At 36.0% G+C, this 27,529-nt stretch overlaps 1 protein-coding gene across 5 annotated transcripts in view; it reads right to left on the bottom strand.

Annotated features, from left to right (window-relative positions):
- LOC137002469 (piezo-type mechanosensitive ion channel component 2) overlaps nucleotides 1-27,529 on the bottom strand; it is a 101,285-nt gene that overhangs the window by 70,600 nt on the left and 3,156 nt on the right. For all 5 annotated transcript variants that reach the window (XM_067362150.1, XM_067362147.1, XM_067362148.1 and 2 more), the window contains exons 2-4: nucleotides 20,072-20,167; nucleotides 11,863-11,988; nucleotides 3,414-3,456 (exon numbers count right to left, since the gene is read on the bottom strand). In XM_067362150.1, the coding sequence (XP_067218251.1) occupies nucleotides 3,414-3,456; nucleotides 11,863-11,988; nucleotides 20,072-20,167 (265 nt within the window). The remainder of the gene's footprint in view (nucleotides 1-3,413; nucleotides 3,457-11,862; nucleotides 11,989-20,071; nucleotides 20,168-27,529) is intronic.

A 27,529-nucleotide genomic window follows, 5' to 3' on the forward strand; every position in this document is an offset into this window, starting at 1 on the left:
AAAATAAAATAAAATAAAATAAAATAAAATAAAATAAAATAAAATAAAATAAAATAAAATAAAATAAAATAAAATAAAATAAAATAAAATAAAATAAAATAAAATAAAATAAAATAAAATAAAATAAAATAAAATAAAATAAAATAATAAATAGCAATTCTAAGAAAAAAAAAATATCTTGCAAATGCAATTCTGAGAAAAAAGAATTGCGAGTTTATCGCAATTCTGACATTATAACTCGCAATTGCAAGCTTATATCATGAAATACTGAGAAAAAAGTTTATATCTTGCAAATGCAATTCTGAGAAAAAAGTCAGAATTGCAAGATAAAAAGTCACAATTACCTTTTTTATTTTTTTATTCTGTGGCAGAAACAAGCTTTCATATTAATACTTCTCACACATTACAACAATTTATTTTTAAAACTGCATTTAACAGCTATTTTTTAAACATTTGTTTATGATTATAAACAGTTTTGTAACTACTTTTTATATGTAAAATTTAGATTTTTTTTTTTTTTAATTTTAAATGTTTTTGTTTCATTGTTGTGTGCTTTCCTGAAGCTCAAACAGTAGAGTATGGCGTAAGCAAAGCTAAAATCATTTGTTCGATTCCCAGTGATAATAACATTCTTGAACTGAAAAAACGTACGCCTATAACGCAGTGCAAATTTCTTTGGATAAAAGTGTCTGCCAAACACACGGATGTAAATTTAAATACTCTCAGAGGGTAACTGAGAAACTGACATGAAAAATACATCAACTTTTTCTCTCTTTTTTGGGGGGGTGGGGTCTGTGCAGCTGTGGGTAATAATGAGATTACAGGTCAAATTGACCCGCAAACATCAAAATCATCAGAAATTTTGTACACGCCTTCCACAATATTTCAGAGTGTCAAAACTTTGAAGGCATGTTCATGACCCTAAATGAGCAATTGTCACAAAAAAAAAAAGAAAAATCTTAGGTTAACCAATTTCTGACACCTTAATTTTGTATTTTGGGTCAAATTGACCCACAAGGCCTCAACATAGTACAAGCATTAAGTGATCTCTGCCTCTTTCGCCTAAATTTTTGCTTGTAACAATGATTTTCCTCAAACACCCACATCACAATCACTCCTGCATCAACTCCGTTGTGCTCATGTGATTGACTCCTGTACTGTGATTCCCTGCCGGTCCGTGGAGCAGAGAGACATCATTGGGCCGCTATGTCACGGATAAATGCCTTCGCTCAACTAACAGGTCAATTAGGAGAATAAACGGTTTACAGCTGAACTTCCTGCCACTTATGTTGAATCGAGCCATCCGACCAGCGCTGCTTGGAAAAAGGTGCAGGTCGAGATTCCCGCACTCAGGAAACCGCACTTAATAGAATCACAGTCAGGCCAGCGAACACAAACATCAAGGTAGGCTTTGAAAAATTGGGCTGTCAACAGTGGGTCAGGTTTAATTGGGTTTGGTGTTCATCATGGAAAACGGCTGGTTTGGAGGGTGAAGTTTGGAGCCGCGCTGGTGGACGGCAGACAGCTGGCCGCAGTGTAAGTGGAGCGTAATGTTATCTGTCTCTGTTTGCTGAAGTACTTAAAAACACTTAAAAACTCATCCCTTTAGTGTGGGCACGATTACACGGTTTTAAGTGATTTTGAAAAACAAGTGATAACAAGTGATATCCTTACAGTATCGTACCAGAAAACCATTCTTAAGGCAGTTTCTTTAGGCCGCACTACTTGAAAAAAATTTGAATCTTTAAATGGGTCATATTTTTTTATTATTATTATTTTGACTTACAGTACCGGTTAGAAGTTTGAAATAATTAAGATTATTATTTTTTTTTTAATTGCATTTCAACGTCTCTTATGTTCAGCAAGGAACCAAAATACAGTAAAAATGAATGCAATAATATTGTGGAATATTATTATGATTTAAAATAATTGTTTTCTATATGAATATATTTTAAAATGTAATTTATTCCTGTGATCAAAGCTGAATTTGAATTTTCAGCATCATTACTCCGGTCTTCAGTGTCACATGATCCTTCAGAAATCATTCTAATATGATGATTTGCTGCTCAAGAAACGTTCATTATTATTATCAATGTTGAAAAAGAACAGCATTCATTTGAATCAGAAATCTTTTTTAGCATTAAATGTCTTGACTGTCATTTTTGATCAATTTAATGCATCCTTGCTGAATAAAAGTAGTTTTTTTTTAAATCTCACTCACTCCAAACTCTTGAATAATAGTGTATCACAAAAAAATTAATATTGTTTCCATTCCAATCAGCATATTGGAATATATATATAAATATATATATATATATATATATATATATATATATATATATATATATATATATATATATATATATATATATATATATATATGATATGATATGATATATATATATATATATATATATATATATATATATATATATATATATATGGAGAGAGAGGGAGAGAGAGAGAGAGATTACTGTTTTTTATGGAAGCTTGTTTCCGACACTAAATAAGAAAATAAAAATCACACAATTATGACTTTATAGCTTATAATTCTGACTTTATAATTCGCAATTCTGACTTTATATCATGCAATTCTGACTATAACTCACAATTATGACTTTATAACTTGCAATTATAACTTTATAACATGACTTTATTACTCACAATTATGACTTTAAAACTCGCAATCCTGAGAAAAAAAAATCAGAATTGTGAGTTAAAAAGACGCAACTACCTTTTTTTACTTTGTATTTCATGGCGGAAACAAGCTTCCAAATTTTTTACTATATTTTGATCAAATAATAGCAACCCTGGAAAGCATCTTCTTTCAAATAAATCTTACTGACCCCAAACTTTTAAACAGCAGTGCAGCTTTAATGAAAATGAAAGCATCATAATTTATCATCAATGTCCTCAATGTGATAAATGAACCAGAAGGCTGAACATTTTAAATAATATGATAACAAGCAACATAAAGAGTTCATGCATGTAACAATTGAGCATATGACTGTTTATTATGTGTATCACTGCATAAAGTGTTTTTACATATTATTTTATAAAGAAATAGTAGGCAGTATACTGTATGTAACATAACAGGCAATGGCACAAAACTACCATCAAACTTCTGATAGCAACAATACCTTCTCTTTTCCCCCTCACAGCATTCAATAAAAACTCAATCAATAATCTGGGATGTTTTTGTAGTGCTTGTTGTAGGTTTAGTGTCTGCTATAAAAAGTTGTTGTAAAAGCCAGGCCAAAAAGATTTCACACAGTAAAAACATTTTCAATTAAAAACCTTTCACATTCACAAGAGCAATGTGAGAGTTTGATAAACGCATGAAATGAAACAAATAATAAAGTGTTTCTCAGGCAATTTACAGGCTGCCGATTAAAATAAGCGCTTGGACTCACCTCTCGAAACCAATCTGTCGTATTGACTTCTCCCAACTTGAACCTGGTAAATAGAAAAGATAAAGGTTTACTACCCATTGTCTATAATTTTCCAGCGCACTGACTTTGAAAGCACAGAGAGATTCGGCGATAACTCCCTGCTTTCATAAAACAATGACAAGAGCAGAGGTGAATTTCTTTGTCAAACTACAGGGTCACTGTAGGTCATTCCTGCGCTACTCTGAGGAAGACGGAATTAATGAGTCTAGATGATTAATGTGATGAGATGACACGTAATCTTTAAAAAGAGCAAGAGGGTCTATTTAAAGAGAACCGCTCTTCTAACTTCAATTAGCCTTTGCTCTTTCGGCTTTAATTTTATTTAGCTCATTTCTAAGTTGCATAAAAATGAAAACATTAAAATATTATATTAAAAAAAAAAAACTCAGGGTGATACAAGACCCCTCCACTTTATGGGTTTATTTTGCAATAATGAACATAGCTGGACAAAATAAGCCCTGACATTATGTGCAACAAATATTAAATTTTTTTAATTCAACCAAATAAAAATAAATAATTTTAAAAAATTACAAATTATATATATATATTATATATATATTATATTTTATAATATATTATATTTTATATTATATTTTATAATATAATAATATTTTATAATTTTATTATATTTAAAATTTTATAATATTATAAATTATTTATATATATATATATATATATATATTATTTATATATATATAAAATTAACACATTTAACAATATATTAACCAAATTAAAAATAATAATAATTTAAAAAATAAATAAATAAAACAATTGTTAAAAAATGAATAGAAAATATTTAAACAGAAATACATGCATAAAAATGAACTTTTATTAATACATTTTAATATAAATAAATTAAAATGTTTATTTAACAATTCATTAACCATTTTTTAATTCAACCAAATTAATATATTATTATAATTTAAAAATAAATAAACAATTAAAGATAATTATAAAATAAAATATATATATATATATATATATATATATATATATATATATATATATATATATATATATATATATATATATATATATATAATTTATTTTACAATTAACTGACACCAAATATAGTCATTTTAATATAATTAATACATTTATTTAATACATACATATATTAACCATTTTTATCCAAACAAATAAGAAATTCAAACACAAATAATTAAAATTTGTTATAAACAATAATTTAAAAATAAAATAAATATTTAAAAATATATTAAAAACATTAACTGAAACCAATAGTCATATTGATAGAATTAATACATTGATTTAACATCAGAATATTTTAAGTTGCTATAAATTATCTTAATCAAGTTCACATTTAAGCTGTAGTTTACTATGGTAAAGGGGGTTTTAGGCACTCTTAACCATGGTAAAATCACTGCAAAGCATGGCCTATTGCTTTATGTTTATTTTATTTTATTTTAAAAGGGACAATGCACATCAATTGCCATAAGCACTTGTGTCTGACATCCGCAAAATCACCTCAACTTCAGATGTGTCAGTATTATTTACAGTAATCACAAATCAATACGTCAGACTGTGTTCTTAGCAAATTAGGAGAGTAATTAGGTATTGAACGGCCTTAGAGACTGAAGTACTGTTACAGACAGGAGTCAACTCAATATTACACTGACAGACTCTCTGTAGTTAAAGTTCATTCAAATCACACCAATATAATGTCCACAACAAACCTACTGGGAGGATGAATGTGCAGGCGCAAATGTTATGAGTATCTATTTTTAGAAAGAAAAAGGAAAAACAACACACATCTCCCATTTCTACAAGACAAATGGATGTCATTTCATTCCATTACGGAGGATCGAAACCTTTCAAACGTCACTGTCAAAATTCAACAAAGACGATTCATTCTAATCACCGTTATTACAATCATTATGACTAATGATAATGACGTGTTATCATGGTCAAGAGACATGTGCGTTCACTTAAATGTGATAAAGGAAATCTAACTGATATGATTATGATGATTTTAATATTTTACTGAGTATACAAAGACCTATAGACATACTGTGTAAGTTTAAATGTCACACCAGGACAGAACTATAAAGAAAGGGTCTTAATAAAACAAAATTTCTAATCATCAGCTCTGAAAAGGGTTATAAAAGAAAGGTGAACCATTCCCAGATTCCCAGAATCGAAACATTAGAAACCGTAAAGAGTCTCCAGTCTCGGCGGGACGTGAGTAATGTCTTCATTGTTCAGACGGGAACAATTGGAGGGCAAAGACAAATCTAAGTGGCACATTTCCCATAAGCCTCCCGCACGGTTATTTAAAGTTAATCTTTAAATGGTTGTATCTTCTTGATTTGATGCAAACACAACTTTTCCAGTACATTAAAAGTGGATGGCATTAAAAACTCTTCCTGATTGAAATGACAAACTCTGTTCACATAATGTATATTCATCCTTTGGTATTTCTTTCAGGGTGCATTATTGTTTACATTACTGTTTTTCATACATTATTTCCAAAGCATCAATAAAACAGTTAAGCCTGAACCTTGATAAATGGTGATTTTTATCTGGATTTGAAGTTATAAATGTCTGTATCTGTCAGAGAAAATACTGTCAGTTCATCTTAATTCGACTCATCATTGGTCCATAATTCATACCTGGCAGTACAATGATAAAATAAGCATGGTCAGCAGAAAGCGGTCAGTGGAGCGATGCAGGTCTGAGGTCAGTGACCCCTGAGCAATGAAGAGTTCTTCTTTATTCACAGTGTGAAGGACAAGGAGACTAAGGAGGATTGGGTTTCTTCTTCTACTGATATGTGACCAACTCGGCCAAAACTGTTCCTAAATTGCTGAGCTATTAAACAGTGCGGTCATGCAGAATGAAAGGCCGTTTTACAGTCACACAAACGTCCGTAAAGCTTATTGGGTCTCTATGTGCTAAAAAGTTCCCTTTCGTGGGAACTGTCGACGCTGCGTGGTAACGCATTGGGAACCTTCTGAGTGATGTCGTCACTGAAGCACTCATGTATCTAACCAATCGCGTAGCGAGACGTCAGAGACGGGTGACGTCACGGACCAGGAAACTATAAAGCATACCCGGATGCAGAGCACGCTAGCTTCTGTGTCTTCAACAAAGCGCTCTATGTTATCTTGTCTGTCTTATTTGGTGTTGTTTGTCCCGTATTTCTTGACAAAATATCTCTTCGTCTGAGGACAAGAGTTGCACTAACACCACACACATTTGTCTGGGGGTTGAGCATGCCCAGGCAGCTCTCGAGGGAGGTGTCTGCGTGCATTGCGAGAGACTAACCCTCAGAGTGTTGAGATCTCGCCGGGCACTCTTCAAGGAGGGTGCCTCGGCGAGCGTTCCCCGCGGGTCGGGTCCTGCTGCTGCTGAGGCGCAGCACCGGCTGTCATCGTGGGGTTCGCAGATGGAGCTGGCGGAGGGGTTTGAGACGGGCCCAGCCTTATCTCGCCCTTTACCCGCCAGCCCCATTGTCTCTTCTCAGGCGGCGGAAGCACGCGTTGCGGTTTCTTCCCCCCGGAGAGAGGCATCGGCGCTTCACCTCTCTTCCTCCGAGGAGGTTGATGTGCTGAGCGTCGAGACTGGGGAAGAGGACCCGCCATCCTCTTCCCCAGCATGTGAGGAGGCCACGGAGAGACATCTGTGGCTGAACCTCTCGGACATAAGGGAGCGAGACAAAGCTGTCCCCTGTGGGCCTCTTCGGCGACGCTGTAAATACAGTCGTCGAGAGGTTCCAGGAGGCGAAAAAACAATCAGCGGCGTTCCAGAGGTTCATCCCCCGCCGCTCTATTCCCCCCGAGGCTGCTGAGCGGGAGCAGCCTTGGCCGTCCACGAGCTCCTCAGCGCACCACAGAGCGCAACAGAAAGTGAGCGTGGCCACTCGAGCTCCCCCACAAACAGCTTGGGGACCGGGTCGGTCCGCTCACAAGAAGCCTTCCAAGGGCAAAACGGACCTGCGGGCCGTTATCATCGCCAGGAAGGCTTCGAAGCGGTTCTGACATCTGTGGGACAGGACCCAATGAGGGTGGTCCCCTCCGGAGGAAGCTGGGAAAAAATACATCTAATCCCCGCTCCCCTTCGGCACCCTCAGGGGATCAGTCCGTCAACCCTGCCACCCAGTGTGCGTCAGGGCACTTGATTCGGTTGTCATCTGCCGGCGCGCCGCGTCAGAGCACCGAGCCAAGTGCTCAAAAAACACCAGAGACCAGTCTCGAGAGACTGGTTCCCTTAGTAGATTTTTTGGCAGAGTGGAAACTACTTCCAAATATATCAAATTGGGTGCTGCTCATGATAGAAAAGGGTTACAGAATACAGTTCGGGTCTCGCCCGCCCATATTCAACGGGGTCCTTCCCACAGTGGTGACCCCCGAGCAGTCTCTGGTGATGGAACAAGAGGTTATGACACTCTTGCAAAAAGGAGCTATAGAAAGAGTCCCTCCTCCCAGCAAGCTGTCAGGCTTCTACAGCCGTTACTTCATTGTTCCGAAGAAGGATGGACTACGTCCTATCATAGATTTACGCGTGTTAAATCGCTCAATCCAGAAGCTCAAGTTCAAGATGCTTACACTCAAACAGATTATCCCACAGATCAGGTCCGAGGACTGGTTTGTGGCGATAGACCTGAAAGATGCATACTTTCATGTGTCCATCCATCCTTCTCACAGGAAGTTCCTCAGGTTTGCTTTCGGGGGCGAAGCTTTCCAGTACAAGGTTCTTCCGTTTGGCCTATCGTTATCACCCCGCACATTCACGAAGTGCGTGGATGCGGCTCTGGCCCCGCTGAGGCTTCAGGGCATCCGCGTACTGAATTACATCGATGATTGGTTGATTTTAGCTCAGTCAGAGCAACTGGCAGTCCAGCATCGAGATGTTGTTCTGCGTCACATGGAGAGGCTTGGGTTGAGGCTCAACGCAAAAAAGAGTGTGCTAGTTCCGGTTTAAACTATCACTTATCTGGGTGTAGTTTGGGACTCCACCACGATGCGGGCACATCTGTCTCCCGCTCGTGTGAGTGCCATTTTAGCAGCCGTGAAAGGGGTGAAACTAGGTTATTCACTCACTGTAAAACAGTTCCAGAGTCTGTTGGGTCTGATGGCAGCTGCGTCCAACGTTATACCTTTTGGCCTTCTGCACATGAGACCCTTACAGTGGTGGCTCAGGACCAGGGGATTCTCCCCGAGGGGAAATCCTTTTCGCATGATCAAAGTCTCACGACGATGCCTTCGTGCTCTGGTCATGTGGAAAGATCCCTGGTTCCTGTCCCAGGGACCCGTGCTGGGGACTTCTGGTCGTCGCGTAATGCTTACGACAGATGCTTCCCTCACGGGCTGGGGGGCGATCATGAGTGGCCGTCCAGCTCAGGGCTCATGGGAGGTCCATCAGCTCTCCTGGCACATAAATCGGCTGGAGATGATGGCGGTGTTTCTGGCATTAAAACACTTTCTCCCAGACCTGAGAGGCCATCATGTGTTGGTCCGCATGGACAACACTGCTGTGGTCGCCTATATAAATCATCAGGGGGGTTTACGGTCTCACCAACTTTATTACTTGGCCCGTCAGATCTCTCCCTGAGAGCAGCTTACATCCCGGGGTGCCAAAATATGGGAGCGGACGCCCTGTCGAGGCAGGGCCCGAGGCCCGGGGAGTGGAGACTCTCCTATGGAAAAATTTCGGTCGCGCAGAAGTCGACCTCTTTGCCTCGGGGGAGTCAACCCAGTGTCCACTCTGGTACTCCCTCACCCATCCAGCACCTCTGGGGCTGGATGCCATGGTACAGACGTGGCCGAGGCGGCGTCTGTACGCATTTCCCCCGATCGCCTTACTCCCGGGAGTTCTGGAGAAAGTACGCCGGGAAGGGGTCAGCCTAATATTGGTGGCCCCCTTTTGGCCAACCAGAATATGGTTCTCGGACCTAGTGTCCCTATTAGATGGCTCCCCAATGGAGCTTCCTCTCAGACAGGACCTCCTGTCACAAGCAGGCGGTCGGATAATACATCCCCGCCCAGAATTATGGAAACTATGGGCCTGGCCTCTGAGGGGGCCAGGTTCGTAGATGCTGGTCTCCCAACCGAGGTTGTAGAGACCATATTAAACTCCAGAGCTCCCGCCACGAGGAAGCTTTATTCATACAAGTGGAATCTGTTCTCTGCCTGGTGCAGACGCATTAATGTGGACCCTGTCCACGCCTCTATTAGCCACGTGCTTACATTTCTCCAAGAAAAGTTCTCGGAGGGCCTATCCCCTTCAACATTGAAGGTTTACTTTGCGGCTATATCTGCCTTTCATATTCCCCCTCTCGGTGGGTCGAGACCCCCTGGTCACTCGCTTCCTCCGTGGCACACTGAGGTTGAGGCCTCCAGTGCGCACAAGGGTTCCGGCCTGGGACCTGGCCGTGGTTTTACAAGGGTTGGCTGAGGCGCCCTTTGAACCACTAGAGGAGGTCCCTGAGAGGTTCCTCACTCTAAGGACTATCTTTTTACTTGCTATCACTTCTTTGAAAAGGATAGGAGATTTACAAGCACTGTCAGTTGCTCCTTCATACCTCCAATTTGCTCCAGGAATGGTGAAAGCATTCCTGCATCCTAGACCGGGCTATGTCCCTAAGGTCCCTACCCATGTTCCAGGTCCCATTGTGCTCCAGGCTTTCTATCCTCCTCCCTTTAAATCCTCGGATCAGGAAAGACTGAATCTGCTCTGCCCTGTAAGGGCTTTGGATACTTACGTCCACAGAGCTGCCCTGTGGCGTAAGTCTGATCAGCTTTTTGTCTGTTATGGGTCCCCTAAGAAAGGGGGCCCTGCATCTAAGCAGAGGATGAGCAAGTGGGTGGTCGAGGCCATCATGATGCGGCCGGACAGCCTTCTCCCTTAAATGTTCGTGCCCATTCTACGCGGGGTATGGCGGCATCAAAGGCTTTGATGTCAGGTGTCTCCATCAGTGACATCTGTGACGCGGCTGGCTGGTCATGCCAGTACACGTTTGTAAGGTTTTATAACCTTGATGTCGGCTCCACTCCGGGGTCATCAGTTCTGCCAAGATAACTTGGCAAGTATTTGCCGCTACGGCACAGTTGGGATAGCGTTCCCAATGCGTTACCACGCAGCGTCGACAGTTCCCACGAAAGGGAACGTCTCAGGTTACAGATGTAACCCTGGTTCCCTGAGTAGGGAACGAGACGCTGCGTCTCCTGCCGTACCCCCTGCATACTTGCGAGCATTTGTCTCAGACTTATCCAGAAGCTAGCGTGCTCTGCATCCGGGTATGCTTTATAGTTTCCTGGTCCGTGACGTCACCCGTCTCTGACGTCTTGCTACGCGATTGGTTAGATACATGAGTGCTTCAGTGACGACATCACGCAGAAGGTTCCCAATGCGTTACCACGCAGCATCTCGTTCCCTACTCAAGGAACCAGGGTTACATCTGTAACCTGAGACGTTTTTCAATCATATGCCATAAGAGTGAATTGCACAAAAATGTCCAGGTCACAATTTCAATCTAAAAAAATAAAATAAAAATAAATTAATAAATTAATATATATATATGTGTATATATATATATATATATATATATATATATATATATATATATATATATATATATATATATATATATATATATATATATATTATTATTATTATTATTATTATTATTATTATTTATAAAAACTAAAATACAATAAAATACAAAATACATAAAATAGAATTTATTTTTGTTTTAAAATATATTTTACTATATATAAAAAAACTAAAATAAAATGAAGTGAACTATTAAAATACATAAAATACATATAATAACAAAAAATAAAATGTATTTTATTATAACATTTGTTATTATATATAAAATAAAATAAAATAAAATATAAAAACACTTACTAAAACTAAATAAAACAAAGTTAAAAAATAAAGTTATGTAAAAAAAATAAAATTTAAATTCATTTTTAATTATAAAATATGTTTTTATTATATATAAAAAACTAAAATAAAATGAAATAAAAAATATAAAAAGTACAAAATAAATAAAATAATATAATAAAATAAAACATTTTATAAAAAAAGTTATTATAAAATATATTTTATTAAATATAAAAAAAACTAAACTAAAATAAATACAAATACATAAAATAAAATATAATAATAACAAAAATAATAAAATAATGGTTATTTTTTGTACTGCCAAAAATCTAAAATAAAATTAAACGAAATAAAAAAAAAAAAAAATAAGTTTATAAATAAAATAATTAAATTAAATCATCTAAATAAAAAATAAAAACTACAACTTTTGCCATGCCAATAGATAGTATTAATTCTGCGAGCACAACTAGTCACCAACATCAACAAACGCAATAACATGATCAGTTGATGACACTTTATTATGGAGCATAAACCATAAAATAAATAAACAAGTGTAACTTACAGTTGAACCCAGAATCGATAGTGTTTCCAGCCAGCAAACTGTGGATTGTGATTTGATAGATGATGTGGATGAAGAGGAAGGACATACTGCAGAAGCATAAAGACATCAGCAAGTGCCCTGTGTGGCCTGGAAGAGAAACAGCAACAGGAACAACCATTAAAGCTCAGTTAAGATTTGTGTCTGACATGTTGATGAACCATTTTATCACAAACATTACTCATACTCAAGTCATTATTTACACACCCTCAAAAAAATAACAGCATAAAGGTTTAGAAATGACATCAGGATGAGCAAGAGACAACCGAATTGTATCATTTTAGATGAAATATTCCTTTACTCCAGAATGATTCTTCCTGTAATAAATGTTTTGCAAATCATCTTGGACAAAAATATCTGCTCAATGACTTCATTTTTGTTAATATTTTTTATTAAGTGTTTTAGAGGGAGCAAATATGTAAGAGTCACAAACAGCAACTTTTTGTTTGTTTGTCCGTGCAGTGTATTTTTTAGATCTGGCTGCTTTTATAAAGCACCTCCAGCAATGTGAGCTAATGCTAATGGAGCTTGTGTTACTGATTTCCCTCAGCAGAAGCGTTCTTTGTTGTTCTTACAAGACGAACAACAGCTAATCGTGAGAGCCTCTTTGTTTTAGCACTCTCAAATAGCGTAACACCAAGGTCAAATGAAGTATTAAAGTATTTTTAGAGTGTTTTTCTCAACAAACAATCAATATTTTCCGATGCGGCGCAGGCCTGAGCATGGCTGTGCAGCCCATCACATGTAATGCTTCCTAATGGAGATCATTTTAGCCACAAGTGAGACATAATCGTAAGAATCCAGACGGTGAGAAGCGCTGCCAGATGCTAACTACTAGATTTGTCCTCGGCCTGGGATATGGCTTGTCCTGATTTACTCTAAAAAACACAGTGTGGAAAACAATTTGTGCTAATTTCCCCCTAACAGAGGGAAGGGGTTGTTAAAGTGTAGTTTAGCAAGCACCCCGGGTGCATATCTCTGCCAAAACCCTCAATTATGTCACATATTTCATCCCCATTCAATAAAAAAACATGCATGAGGACGACAACAATAGGGTGAAAAACAACTGCATCTCTCCTGACCGCTGTAAACTTTCAATTGACTGTGCAGTTTTTGCAACCATCGCTTACTGTTAACAGCAACTTCAGGTTTTGTTTTGGGTCATTTTAACCCTGTAAAGCCTGAAATATGAAATAACAATCAGAATGTTTGCAGATGTATATATTATTTGATGCATCAGGCTTTTATGGCTCCTATAGTATGATATAATGAGAATATGGAGGGGGGAAAAACAACTCAATTTCATTCAGAGGCCCAAACTGAGGTATTCAATTTGGAGCAGTTGCTCATATTTATGTCTAAAAAATAAGATGAAATTCTGATGCTTGTAATGTAAATCAATGAGATCTTTATAACAACATAAAATGCATATAAATGTCAGTCGTCACTCTATATCTGCCAATAATATGTCTTAGTAAGATGATTTTTAAATGCTTAGTTTTATGATCAAAACTCTGGTTTTGAAACATATAATGCAATGCCATGCAATGATGATGAACAAATAAACCTTCCTCAAAAGCCTGATGATACTCACATTTTAACATGATTTTTCTTGAAAATTATGTATGAATAGTTGCTTCATTGAGTCCAAGCGTTTGTCTTGAAATATTACTAACAATATAAATCAAATAATTATATTTATTAATTATTCTTACATTTACTTTATAAAAATCAGTAAAGATTTCACAGCAAAACGACACATAAACCATGATCTAAAGATGGACGTTTTTACTAAAAGGCCTTTTACTTGATATAAAAGTCTAAACTTTCAATCAGGTGAAAGAAGGTCTGTAGTATATTGTGTACAACATTTTTCAGCAACGTTTTGATCATGCTGATCATTTAGAGGCCATAGAAATTGCATATCAAATATGATACAGTGGGTTTTATTGGGTTAATAGCTCAAAAACATACTTAATTTTGTGGGAAAAATGTTGACGTCTCAAATCTGTTAAACTAACACCGCTCTGTGTTCATATGGGAACCACCAGCATGGTGTTAAAGTAAAACCGAAGCAGTGTTAGAGTTAATTAGATGCTTAAGTGATTAATTAAGTGATAATTGTTTGATTATTGAAGACACCTGATGATAACGAGCAGAATCACTGAAGGAAAGAGAAACTCAAGAGCTACAACAGACTTCCAGCCACAGCCTTAGATGAAATCAACTGAAAAGACATTAAATCTCTCTTATTATAAACAAGACAGACTTTATTTCTGTCATTCTTCTACAGTTCTTTTTGAGAATAAACAGAGGTTTAGATGTTGATGTTTTATTGAAAGTGTTTAGTCACCATTATGATGAATAGTGTTTCATTTAGTTGGGAACTTTGACACTTGACTCTTTTTATGTCAGTTTGTGGTCTTTGTAAAAGTTTTTGTTAAAACATAATTGGTGGCAAAGGAAGCCATAAACAAAGACGATCAGATGATACATTTTAAATCATTGTAAAGAAAAATTACTAATCTCATAACTGACCAAAAGAAGTTATTCGACATTGCACTGTAACTTGCTAAAATATTCTGTCAAATGTGTAAATGTACTGTACCGGATAACAATCACCTTCTAAAAAAATGATTGCACACAGAAGTGAAGCTCTTATAACATCATGGAAGGAAAATAAAAGGTTAACTTTGAAATTAGAATTATTATTTTAGTCACGTACAGCATTAGGGTCTGTGGGACCTCAAATATATAGTGCTTGATCATTATGGCATACGTGTCAGACAAAGATGAATCGAGCCAAGGGAAATATGACATAAAAATTCACTTTATCTCCCATATCTATATTCACAACATTTGTAATGCTCCACGGTTAACAGAACCTGACAGAAGACATTGATTCACCTCAATGTTTAGATAACATTACAGAAAAATACAGCCAATATCTCACAGCTTCAGACATCGTAGATAAAACACTTGCCAAAACCAACAATGCTTCGAATTCTTCTTCATGGACTAAAAAAACCAAAACATTTTCAAGCTTAATAAACCAGTGATTTTTGAGTAGAAATATTCCTTTAATCACATGAAGATTTTAATAGTTATATAATTATGTACAAACCCGATTCCAAAAAAGTTGGGACACTGTACAAATTGTGAATAAAAACAGAATGCAATAATGTGGAAGTTTCAAATTTCAATATTTTATTCAGAATACAACATAGATGACATCAAATGTTTGAACTGAGAAAATGTATCATTTTAAGGGAAAAGTAAGTTGATTTTAAATTTCATGGCATCAACACATCTCAAAAAAGTTGGGACAAGGCCATGTTTACCACTGTGTGGCATCTCCTATCCTTTTTAGTCTGCAAACGTCTGGGGACTGAGGAGACACGTTGCTCAAGTTTAGGAACAGGAATGATGTCCCATTCTTGTCTAATACAGGCTTCTAGTTGCTCAACTGTCTTAGGTCTTCTTTGTCGCATCTTCCTCTTTATGATGCGCCAAATGTTTTCTATGGGTGAAAGATCTGGACTGCAGGCTGGCCATTTCAGTACCCGGATCCTTCTTCTACGCAGCCATGATGTTGTAATTGATGCAGTATGTGGTCTGGCATTGTCATGTTGGAAAATGCAAGGTCTTCCCTGAAAGAGACGATGTCTGGATGGGAGCATATATTGTTCTAGAACTTGGATATACCTTTCAGCATTGATGGTGCCTTTCCCGATGTGTAAGCTGCCCATGCCACACGCACTCATGCAACCCCATACCATCAGAGATGCAGGCTTCTGAACTGAGCGCTGATAACAACTTGGGTTGTCCTTGTCCTTTCCATTACAGCAGCATTCCTGTATGTGATGCAGTGCCGTGTAAGGGCCCGAAGATCATGGGCATCCAGTATGGTTTTCCGGCCTTGACCCTTACGCACAGAGATTGTTCCAGATTCTCTGAATCTTTGGATGATATTATGCACTGTAGATGATGATAACTTCAAACTCTTTGCAATTTTTCTCTGAGAAACTGATATTGCTCCACTATTTTTCACCGCAGCATTGGGGGAATTGGTGATCCTCTGCCCATCTTGACTTCTGAGAGACACTGCCACTCTGAGAGGCTCTTTTTATACCCAATCATGTTGCCAATTGACCTAATAAGTTGTAAATTGGTCCTCCAGCTGTTCCTTATATGTACATTTAACTTTTCCAGCATGTTAATGCTACCTGTCCCAACTTTTTTGGAATGTGGAGCTCTCATGAAATCCAAAATGAGCCAATATTTGGCATGACATTTCAAAATGTCTCACTTTCAACATTCGATATGTTATCTATATTCTATTGTGAATAAAATATAAGTTTATGAGATTTGTAAATTATTGCATTCCTTTTTTATTCACAATTTGTACAGTGTCCCAACTTTTTTGGAATCGGGTTTGTATTACAGTGTCCCAGTGTGTGTGTGTGTGTGTGTGTGTGTGTGTGTGTGTGTGTGTGTGTGTGTGTGTATGTAAATATATATAAACATATACACACACAATAATTTTATGAGTAGCATTTTTCAGGCATAGGTTAGACCTAGAAATAGCTTCCCCTGTGCTTAACATTTGAAATGAAACATGGCCAGAATGCAATAGTGAAGTCAATTCTATAAAGACTATCAATTTATTTTATCATTGGACCAGAATGACAGTCATTTAAAGCCTTTGAACTGTTTTGTCTGTTGTAAACAAAGCAAAAATACAGAAGTGCGTGTGAATGTGTTTGCATGCACCACTTTTTTTCCCCACAGACGCCTGCAGGCATATCTATTTTCCAATTGCATAACCCAAAATATGACATTAAAGGGTTAGTTCTCCCAAAAATTAAAATTCTGACTGCAAAGGTATTGGTTTTTGTGCTACAGGAAATGGAAAATATATTTAATACTCAGTTGGATTTTGACCCAGTCTCACTGGTGTTGGGTATACCTAATGGGCACATTGTTTCATCTGCTAATAAAAAATTGTATAATATTCTATCCTTTGCTGCCAGAAAATATATTTTACTTAGTTGGATCAGTGATAAATCTCCATCACTTAAAGGTTGGCATAAGATTATTTTTGAGTTGATTCCCTTGGAGCGTCTAACCTATGTACTTGTACATCAAAAAAACAGGCCAGTTTTATAAAGTCTGGACCCCATCTGGACTATTTGGAACCTCGTATTCACCCTATTATATTACAAGGAATGTTGTAATTGTGTAACTCTCTGGACATTGGAATTTTTTTGTCCTTTTCTTTATCTTTTTTAAATATGTTTTTTTTTTTTTTTTTTTTCCTAACCTGTTATATTATGGTGTAGCCCTGTTTTATACAAAATATTTGTGTTCCTTTTTGTTTTGTTTTTTGATGTTATTAATCATTTCATTTTTTTTCTTATTATATATGTATTACAATGAAAACTCAAGCATCATTATAAAAAAAATCATATATTATTCATATATGTCATATATTATTCACCCTCATGATCTTTGTTCATCTTCAGAACACAAATTAAGATATTTTTGATGAAATTCAAGAGGTATATGCATAGACACATGTACTAAAGACATCATTAAAACCGTCAATGTGACTGCAGTGGTTCAACCTTAATATTATGAAGCGACGAGAATACTTTTTGTGCGCAAAAACAAAACAAAAATAACAGCTTTATTCAACAATATCCTCTCTTCTGTGTCATTCTCACACATTGTTTATGTCCAGCGCTTCCAGGTTCTACGTCAGAACGGCGACTCATTATTGGCCAAAGCTGCACAGGTGAGCAGCACGACGTCAGCGTTTTGATGTAGAACCTGGAAGCGCTGAACGTAAACAACGAAATAAATACCTTTCTGGACCTTGAAAGTGGTGAGTCAGAGAGCTCTCGGATTTCATCAAAAATATCTTAATTTGTGTAGATAAATGAAGATCTTAATGACAGAATTTTCATTTTTGGGTGAACCCTTTTTAGAGAACTAACATCCCATGTTGTTTCTTTATAGTCTAAATTTCCAACACTGTATGACCACATTTGCATATAACCACACATAGCCAGAATCCCAATAAGTCATGATAAATCTGTGTGATGCCCAGAATGCATTTCTCTTACTATGAGCACAGGTCTGCTTAACTATTGATGAGTGCAAGTCGACCACTTAAAATGTCCTGTCCTCTTCCTCTTTCATCTTATTCCATGAAAACCTTCTCTTATACATAATTAACAATCGGAAAACAAGCATCCAAACACACCTCAACGCTAATGTATATTACATAATATTTAAGATAAACTACTCTACTGTTCAAAGGTTTGGGGTTCAGATTTCTTTTTGAAAGCAATTAATACTTTTAAGCAAGGACCCATTAAATTGATTAAAAGTGACAGTAAAAACATTTATGTTAAAACAAATCCCGTTGTTTCTACGGAAAAATACCGGCAGCTGTGGTTACCAGAACAATACTGTAAAAATGACATCAAACCGTAAACATACTTACGGAGTTACATGTGAATTTTACATTTTAAATATGTATATTTAACATTGGATTTCAGTACACTGTAAAAAAAAATCCCAGTAAAATTTACGGTAAAATAACATATTTAATTAACTGATATAATGTTAATTTACCAATCTTAAGAAGTACTAATATCTGTTTTGTACGTTTATAATACACTAACAGTCACCAAACACAGTGGTGATAAGAGTCACATGATGAATCAAAGTTCATCACAAGCAACTTTTCCACAAGCTGAGGAGGACAATACTAACATATAGAAGGTGCACACAGTGTCATTCACACACACACTAAACACCATCATGGTAACATGCATGACATTTTAAAAATGCAATAAACATTAATTTAACAACATTAGATGTAACATAAAGCCCTAATGTACATAACTGATTAGAAAAAAATGAGAAAAACTAAGAAGAAACAGAGTTATTTCAACAAAAATATATCAAATGTGAAGTGTCATGCAGGGAATTGTGGGAATGTCAATTTACGGTTTTTCACTGTAAATTTTACAATGAATTGTTATTTTTCACTTTCAAAAACTGTGAATTTAACAGTATTTTACTGTAAAATGACATTAAATGTACCCTTAGATCTATTACAGTTATTTACCGTATATAGTACGGAAACTTTCTGTAAACCAATTAACAGTTTTTCACCACAGCATTTTTACAGTCTTTTACTGTTAAAATCATGGTAATTTTTTACAGTATTTCTATTTCAAATAAATGCTGTTCTTTTGAACTTTAGATACATCAAATAATACTGAAAAAAATTATGGTTTCCACAAAAATATTAACTGTTTTCAACATTGGTAATAATACGAAATGTTTCTTGAGCAGCAAATCAGCATATTAGAATTATTTCTGTAGGATCATGTGACACTGAATGATGCTGAAAATTACAGCAATAAATTACATTATAAAATACATTACAACAGAAAACATTTTAAAATGTAATAATATTTCACAATATTACTGTTTTCACTGCATTTTAGATCAAAGAAAGGTATATTAATAAACTTTCAAAACTTTCAAAAACATAAAAAAAAAAAAATCAAAAAATCAATTCAAAGTATCAATTTTACTATGTTGATTTGTTTCTAACATAATTTATACACATTTGACCTTGTCCTTTCTGTTCAACCTCATTATGTTGTGATATTTAAATAATGGATTGATCTTTGACATCATATCAAAGGAAGTGACATCATAATTTTTTTTTTTTAAGTTTCTCCTTTATATTGGTCTCAACAAGCTCTATTATGGGATTTAAAAAAATCCCACTGCTCAGTTTCTCTAACACTTTAATCTTCCTCGTCTCAGTGGATTAACACAGATTGACCATTATAATGTTCTTATCAATTATTCAGCATGATCAGCATACCTTCATTACATCCTAAATCTTGATATTCCTCTAAGCGCGCATGAGCAAGTTCTTCCCTCTGAACGAAAGCCACGAATCATGATATACAGGACCTCCTGACTGTAGTGGTTTCAATTAATGTTTTGTTAACACTTCTGCTCCATTGGATTTTCTGCATGAGACACTAAAGCCAGTTTCAGGAGAAGACAGATGTGCTTCCTGCATTGGATTTGTGACATTTATGGGAAGAGTTAGTGTTGGTGCAGAGATGCTTCTTACCTTGCATGGTTATGCTGGAGGGTTCTGGGAAGAGAGGGATGAGGAGGAGGTAGAGGAGGTAGACGAAGGACAGTACATTGTACCTGAACAGACATGCTGCAGAGAGAAGATATCAAAACACATATTAGAGTCATCTACAGTTTTTGTAAAATCATGCAAAAAGCATGGAAAAGCATCAAACGTAAAAAACCCTAAAATAATGCTCACATAGATGAGAATATGTTCAATATAGATTTAGATAGATCGAATGATAAAACGATGATAGATAGAACGACAGACAGACAGACAATAGATAGATAGACAGGCTTTCTTCTGTGTAACATTACATATCCTTAATAAGTAAAATTTTGGCAGTATTATTTGTGTCCCCTTCAAAAACCACTCTTGAGAAATTTTATGTTTATTGCCCCCCCTAACTGTCAGATGAAATTTACACCCCTGCATGTGCTGAGAAGAAACCGCTTGAATTCACTGCAGAATTAATAACATCGCTGTGAAATCGTGTGAGAAGCATTTAGGTTAAATTCTTCACAGAATTCTCTGTTAAACCACAGATATCAGATCAAATGGTATTTGATCTGATATGATATCTGATATTTGATCTGATATCTGTCGTTTAACAGAGAATTCTGTGAAGAATTTAACCTAAATGCTTCTCACGAGATTTCACAGCGATGTTATTAATTCTGCGGTGAATTCAAGCGGTTTCTTCTCAGCGCAGATGTAATTTGGAAACATTGTGACACTAACAGAAATAACTTGTGGCAGAAATGGTCTAATGTTTTCGAGTGCTTTTAAGTGCTTCACACAACTTTTCCCAGCAATTCAAAGCTTTAAATATTGCCCAGTTATTTTTAATGTGATGTCCAAAACATTATTTGTTCATACTTCATAGTTTGTCCCCTATTTGTAAAACTAAAGGTTTCACGATGTAGGAAAGCAAACACTTATTTAGAAATAAAAAAGAATAAATTACCACTGTAGTAGATGCTGCAGAGAAGCACTTATTGGCTTATTTGCCATTTCCACACCCATGTATATATTTTTAATATTAATAATAAAATAAAAGTTAATAATTAACACTTTTAGTGCCCAGAAAGCTACCAAAAACATATTTAAATCAGTTCAGGTGACTGAGGTGTTTCAACTTTAATATTATGAAGCGACGAGAATACTTTTCGTGCACAAAAAAAAAAAAATATAATAATAATAATAATAACAACTTCATTCAACAATATCTAGTGATGGGCGATTTCAAAACACTGCTTCATGAAGCTTTGCAGCTTTCTGAATCTTTTGTTTCAAATCAGTGGTTCGGAGCGTGTATCAAACTGCCAAAGTCACGTGATTTCAGTAAATGAGGCTTCGTTATGTTAAGTGTTTCGAAATGTTTCAAAATTTAATGTTTTACCACTGATCTCCGTGAAACCTTGAAAACATGCTTTAAATATTGCCGCACATTTTGAGAAAAGCTGCCGCGAATTCAGTCACTTAAGGCTGCAAAAATCAGAAAAAAGTCCCACGAAACCCTGGAAGGACTGCTTCTTCTTCTTCTGTTTTTATTTAATGGCGATTTATATAAACTACTTAGCGCACATCGCCACCTATTTGGTGGTTGTGCAATCATTTTGTCTTCTTGTGCAATCATATTTTCATTCAATAAGTAATCTTTATTCACTGAGATTAAGAATTATACTGTTTGATGCTAATTATTTAATAAGATTTGTATTTTATTATAGAAATTTCAGCATAGAAAACGTCCTGTTATAAAAAGGCAAAAAAGCAGATCCATGTGTGAGATGACAATAAAATAAATACATATAGGCTATTAGAATTGATTAAACATTTAAACATTGCACATTGCCGCTTTATAATAGAGCTTCATAATTATATATATACAGTGGGTACGGAAAGTATTCAGACCCCCTTAAATTTTTCACTCTTTGTTATATTGCAGCAATTTGCTAAAATATTTTAAGTTCATTTTTTTTCCTCAATGTACACACGGCACCCTATATTGACAGAAAAACACAGAATTGTTGACAATTTTGTTGATCACATGGTCCTAAGTATTCAGACCCTCTGAGCTCTTCAGGCAGTTCCTTTGACCTCATGATTCTCATTTGCTCTGACATGCACTGTGAGCTGTAAGGTCTTATATAGACAGGTGTGTGGCTTTCCTAATCAAGTCCAATCAGTATAATCAAACACAGCTGGACTCAAATGAAGGTGTAGAACCATCTCAAGGATGATCAGAAGAAATGGACAGACCCTGAGTTAAATATATGAGTGTCACAGCAAAGGGTCTCAATACTTACGACAATGTGATATTTCAATGTGATATTTCAGTTTTTCTTTTTTAATATATATATATATATATATATATATATATATATATATATATATATATATATATATATATATATATATATATATTAATAATATAATATTATATAATATTAATTATATAACACGTATCAAATTCACAGAAAAGTTGTCAACAATCCCGCCTAGCAAACATAGTAGGTTCTGTCTGAATTTAAACACTCGAGAAAGAACTCATGTGTTCAGTATCAGAGTACTGATCCGTGCGCAATGCCTTAAAGTGACAGCAGCCTAATATCCCTGCTGTCTGTATGTGTTTTTAATGTTAATCATATGACAAAAGACAAGGAAATCTCTTTTGGGAAAACTCACTGCTCTTGACTGAATAGCTTTTGTAACTTAATTAAATTTTATAGATCAATACATACATATTAATACATAAACACCATGATTTTCTATAAAACTGCTTTAAAACAACCTTTATTTCAGAAGCGCTATTCAAATAGATTTGACTTGACATATATTGTTAACATTTTATATTTTAATATGAAGACTAAAATGCCTGTGAGAATCCGTTGAAGTCACAGGGTCTCGTTTACAGCCGTACATCTGACAAAGCGTTCAGTGTGCCACACATGCTGAGACATTTCCAAATTTTCCACAGTCTATCTGGTCTGATTCTTTCTTTCCATGAGCTGTGGGGTTTATTCTTCACTGGACAGAAAGACGCTCAGAAGAGTGAATAAAGCTCTTTGTCATGTGAAACTGTTGTGACACGGCTTGATTTTAACAACTAGACTAAAGTAATGGCATTTAAAAATCTCCTCTTCAGCATGAGTTGTTGTTAATCTTGCATGTTGGCCATTTTATGAGCTGATACTGCGAATGTTACACACATTTATTTCACTACCAAACATGGAGCTCAGCTGAAGACCTCATCTGAACCTGACAGCAATTACTTCCTATTCTCTGGTAATGTCAAAATAAAACGCCAAATACAGCAAGAATACGATTACATCACCATTTACAAATGTAAAAACAGCCAAAATACCAATTATATTGTTTAAGATTGTTAAGCATCAAATAGATCTCTATTTCTTACTACACAGCCAATATTTATGAAAGGAAAATCAAGAATGACAATAAAAGGGTGAAGTAAAAGTGCACACATCACGGCCACAGATATTTTCCACTGCTATCATCAGTAACAAGGGTCTTAAATATTAAACCGCATTGGCAAACTTTAGCACAATATGGAAAGGTAATATTAAAAAGAACACTAAAATCCAGTACAAACATAAACAGAATTATGTTCACATAAAATAAATGTTTTGCCTGAAGGCTCCAAAGAGACCTGCTCCAGTTTGTGTGGAATATGGATAGAAATCGTAGGGAATTTAATGATTCTGCCTCCGATTTAACGATTCCAGCCCCTTAATGATTCCATTAACGAGTGTTTAAGTACTTCTGAGGAAGCACCAAATAATTTATCCTAACTATATGCCATACTTACAGGGATATAATGTTTACATATATTACAAACAGAAAAAAAAAAAAAAAAATACTGTTAAGTGCATTTTTGTTCAAAAACAGGAAAAAATGTAAACCTTGAATGCAATGCAAATCATTCTCAATAAAAGCATTTGACAAAAGCATGTGCAAATAGAATAAAAGTAAACAGTCATTATTAAAAATGAAACACAGCAGCCTTTAACACTTGAAGTCCCCCTGTATTCAATAACTTTATCCCTTAAAACTCATCTTTGATCACCAAAATGACATATTTAAAAAAAATTTCATGTCTTAAAATTGCTTGAATGTAACTCTACACCCTTGCTTGATTTAGTATATGCAGATCTATGAATATGCTAATTAGCCCTTCCCCTCTTTCACTCACACAAGCTCAGAGATCCACTCGGTCAACTTACTGAGTTAAACGCAGGACAATGGTATCGCTTCTTACGATGTCGGACATGTGACGGTGATTAATATGATTAGCTTTTGCTTGACTATGTTATCAAACAGCTAATAATGTGTTGCTAATGTTACATAAACCATGTTCCCGTTCACTATGGCAGAGTCAGACAGCTGTCTTCTAACAATCAATATACTTATAAATGCTTTGAACAACTCAGAACATCAGTGGAGAAAGGCAGTTCATCATAACATCCTAATAAACATCATACACCCGCTATATTGCTAAATCTACCCGATTTTTCAACTCAACAGAAAAATGTACCAGGATATATTCTCTTGAGACTCCCCTGCTTCATGGCGGTCATAGTTAATGATATGCTAAAGCCTGCTAAAGTTTGTGACGTTAGAAACACAAGCGATTTCAAATCACGTTTTTGAAACTGACTTTAGATCACTGCAGCTTTAAAGAGACAATACCCAGCAATGGTGTTTACTTATGAATTTGCACATTGGTTTGTCTTAAAGCATAGACATAAACAACATTAAAACTTGATAAAATAGATATAATAAAATGTATGTAATAAGTATAATAAAAAGTTGCACAGTATATATAATTAACGATCAGCTATGTGCAACAGAGGTAAAATAATTTGGAGTCTGTTAAAATATTGAGCATTTGACAAAAAAGCCGCTCTGCCATTGGTTCAGGCGGACAGCAGACACACTGGTGCGAGAGAGATAAGTGTAGGATCACTAAACACAGAGATGGAGGCCATTAAACTCAGTCCTATAGATTACAGCACAGACATTCATCCTGTTAATAAAACCTGCAGCACAGTGAATCAGGAGGAAAACACACGGTTAGACACGAGTTTAATCCGGATCACCTCACCAGAGGCCAAAACTCTCAAACACTTAAAACATTTTTGAAAAGTTGAAAACATTATGGCAGTGAGAGTGTTGCACATGCAGGCAAACACCTCTCTGTAAAAATCTAGTTTACAAGAAACCAGGCCAAAATAATCCAAAAAGACTAAAGGGGTACTTTTTTAACTTTAGTTAGTGTGTAATGTTGCTGTTTGAGTATAAACAACATCTGCAATGTTGCGACGCTCAAAGTTCAATGCAAAGGGAAATATTTTCTTTTACAGAAATCGCTTTTTAAGGACTACAACAAACGGCTTGCAGGGACTACAACAAGCTTCTTCCCGGGTTGGTGACATCACTAACCCTAAAATTTACATAAACCGACGGCATGTCAACAACACTCGACTACAACAACTCTTCCTCTTCTCTAAAGCAGACCAACATGGCCCCGCCCCCTTTGTTGCATGTTCATGGGGGCGGGGCCATGTTGGTCTGCTTTAGAGAAGAGGAAGAGTTGTTGTAGTCGAGTGTTGTTGACATTAGGGCTGCACGATTAATCGCATGCTATTCTCACGCGCATTTCGTCAGTAAAGCCGGTTCCCTGATTACCGCTAAATCGCCATCACCTGCTTTTAAACGGAGCGCCTTTTAATAGACAGAGCCGTAGTTCACAGACAAGCCACGCAATATCGCGTTCATTATCGCAGGCGATTCATCTGCGATATGAACGCGATATTGCGTGGCTTTTCAGTGATCTACGGCTCTGTCTATTAAATGCCGCTTCATTTGAAAGCAGGTGATGGCGATTTAGCGGTAATCAGGGAACCGGCTTTACTGACGAAATGCGCATGAGAATAGCATGCGATTAATCGTGCAGCCCTAGTTGACATGCCGTCATTTTACGGCGGACTGCTTCACAAAGGAGGGTCAATTCAACACTGGATTTGCACAAAAGATTATCATGCATCAACTCCATCAATGTATCCATTAATCATTCAGAAATGTCCAGTTTCATTGTAAAAGTTGTAACTTCTTCCTGAGTCTCTCCATCAGTGTCGACTGTAAGGCTGAACACCGTTACTGACAATCCTCATTTTGGCTGCATGAGATTCTTCAGCTATTTAACATGATGCTTCTGACATGTACAGTTAACTTGAGAAGATAATGAAAATGTGGCTAAATCAAAATCACAGCTTTATTCCTTCACAAAGCATCAGTCATGTAATTCCTTTAGATGGGGTAGCAAAACCACACTGACCGCGTTCAAACCATGATCCATCTCAGGAATAATTGATGTTTCTGGACAACTAAAAGCCAGAAGGGAGCTCGGAGTGAAAGCTGGTGAACTACACTTTACATTTTCTGATTTAAACCACAGACGTTTAGGAGAAACACTTCTCTACGATTAATCGTTAAAAGATCGCAATCTCAATTCAAACACCCATGCAATCTTATTCCTAAATGACAGCGATTCTGCAACGTCTATTAAACCTTTGACAAAATTACAGCGAACATTCAAGATCTGCATTTGCCTTGCCGCTGATCCAGAGAGAGCAGTTGTCGTGTACATGAAGCTTCACAAACATGCTTTTCAGCCACAGAGTATCATTATTTCTGTGTTAAAATCATTCATATTATCACAGAAGAACTGGGATAAAGTTTATAGCTAGGATATAAACACTGATGTCTATGATAGCAATCAAAACAGAGTAAATCACCTTCTGAAACGTGACGCTTCAAATAAAGATTGTATCAATTACATCATTACACAAGTAGGTGTAATGTGTAAATTTGTCATTGAATCATTCATTCAAAAGATTTGTTCAAAAACACTGATTCATCCAGTAATGAAACAAGTGAAGCCTTTATGAGCGAGTCATTGAAACTCTCACAAAAGCTGTCAGTGCGACGACACCCTTTTAAAAGCTTTGTACCTTAAAGGTACATAATAGTACCAAAAGTATGCATATTAGTACCTAATGGTACATATAGGAACTTTTATTCCTTTTTTTTCATGATTCATTCAAACCAGGCTTCTAAAAAACAATAGATATTTTTAAAATATACTGTTTTTGTGGGAGAATTTGGGAGAATCGTGGCCTTAAAAAAAAAAAAAAACATGATTCTCAATTTACCATCACTCAAACATCTCTTGATCTCAGAGACGTTAGTGCTGATGTCCGAACATGAACATTTAGTGTTCCTGTCTGCTCCGGTTGTGTTTTCAGTGGATGACCTTTGCTCGGTACTACTTCAACCGAAAAAATAAAATCATCAAATATTAAAAGTGTTTACAATAATGGGCAGCCGATTCTTCTCCCCTCTGATGCCACATTATTAATTCATGCA

This window comes from Chanodichthys erythropterus, chromosome 16 (genome assembly GCF_024489055.1).
Source record: "Chanodichthys erythropterus isolate Z2021 chromosome 16, ASM2448905v1, whole genome shotgun sequence".
NCBI classification, from domain to species: Eukaryota; Metazoa; Chordata; class Actinopteri; order Cypriniformes; family Xenocyprididae; genus Chanodichthys; species Chanodichthys erythropterus.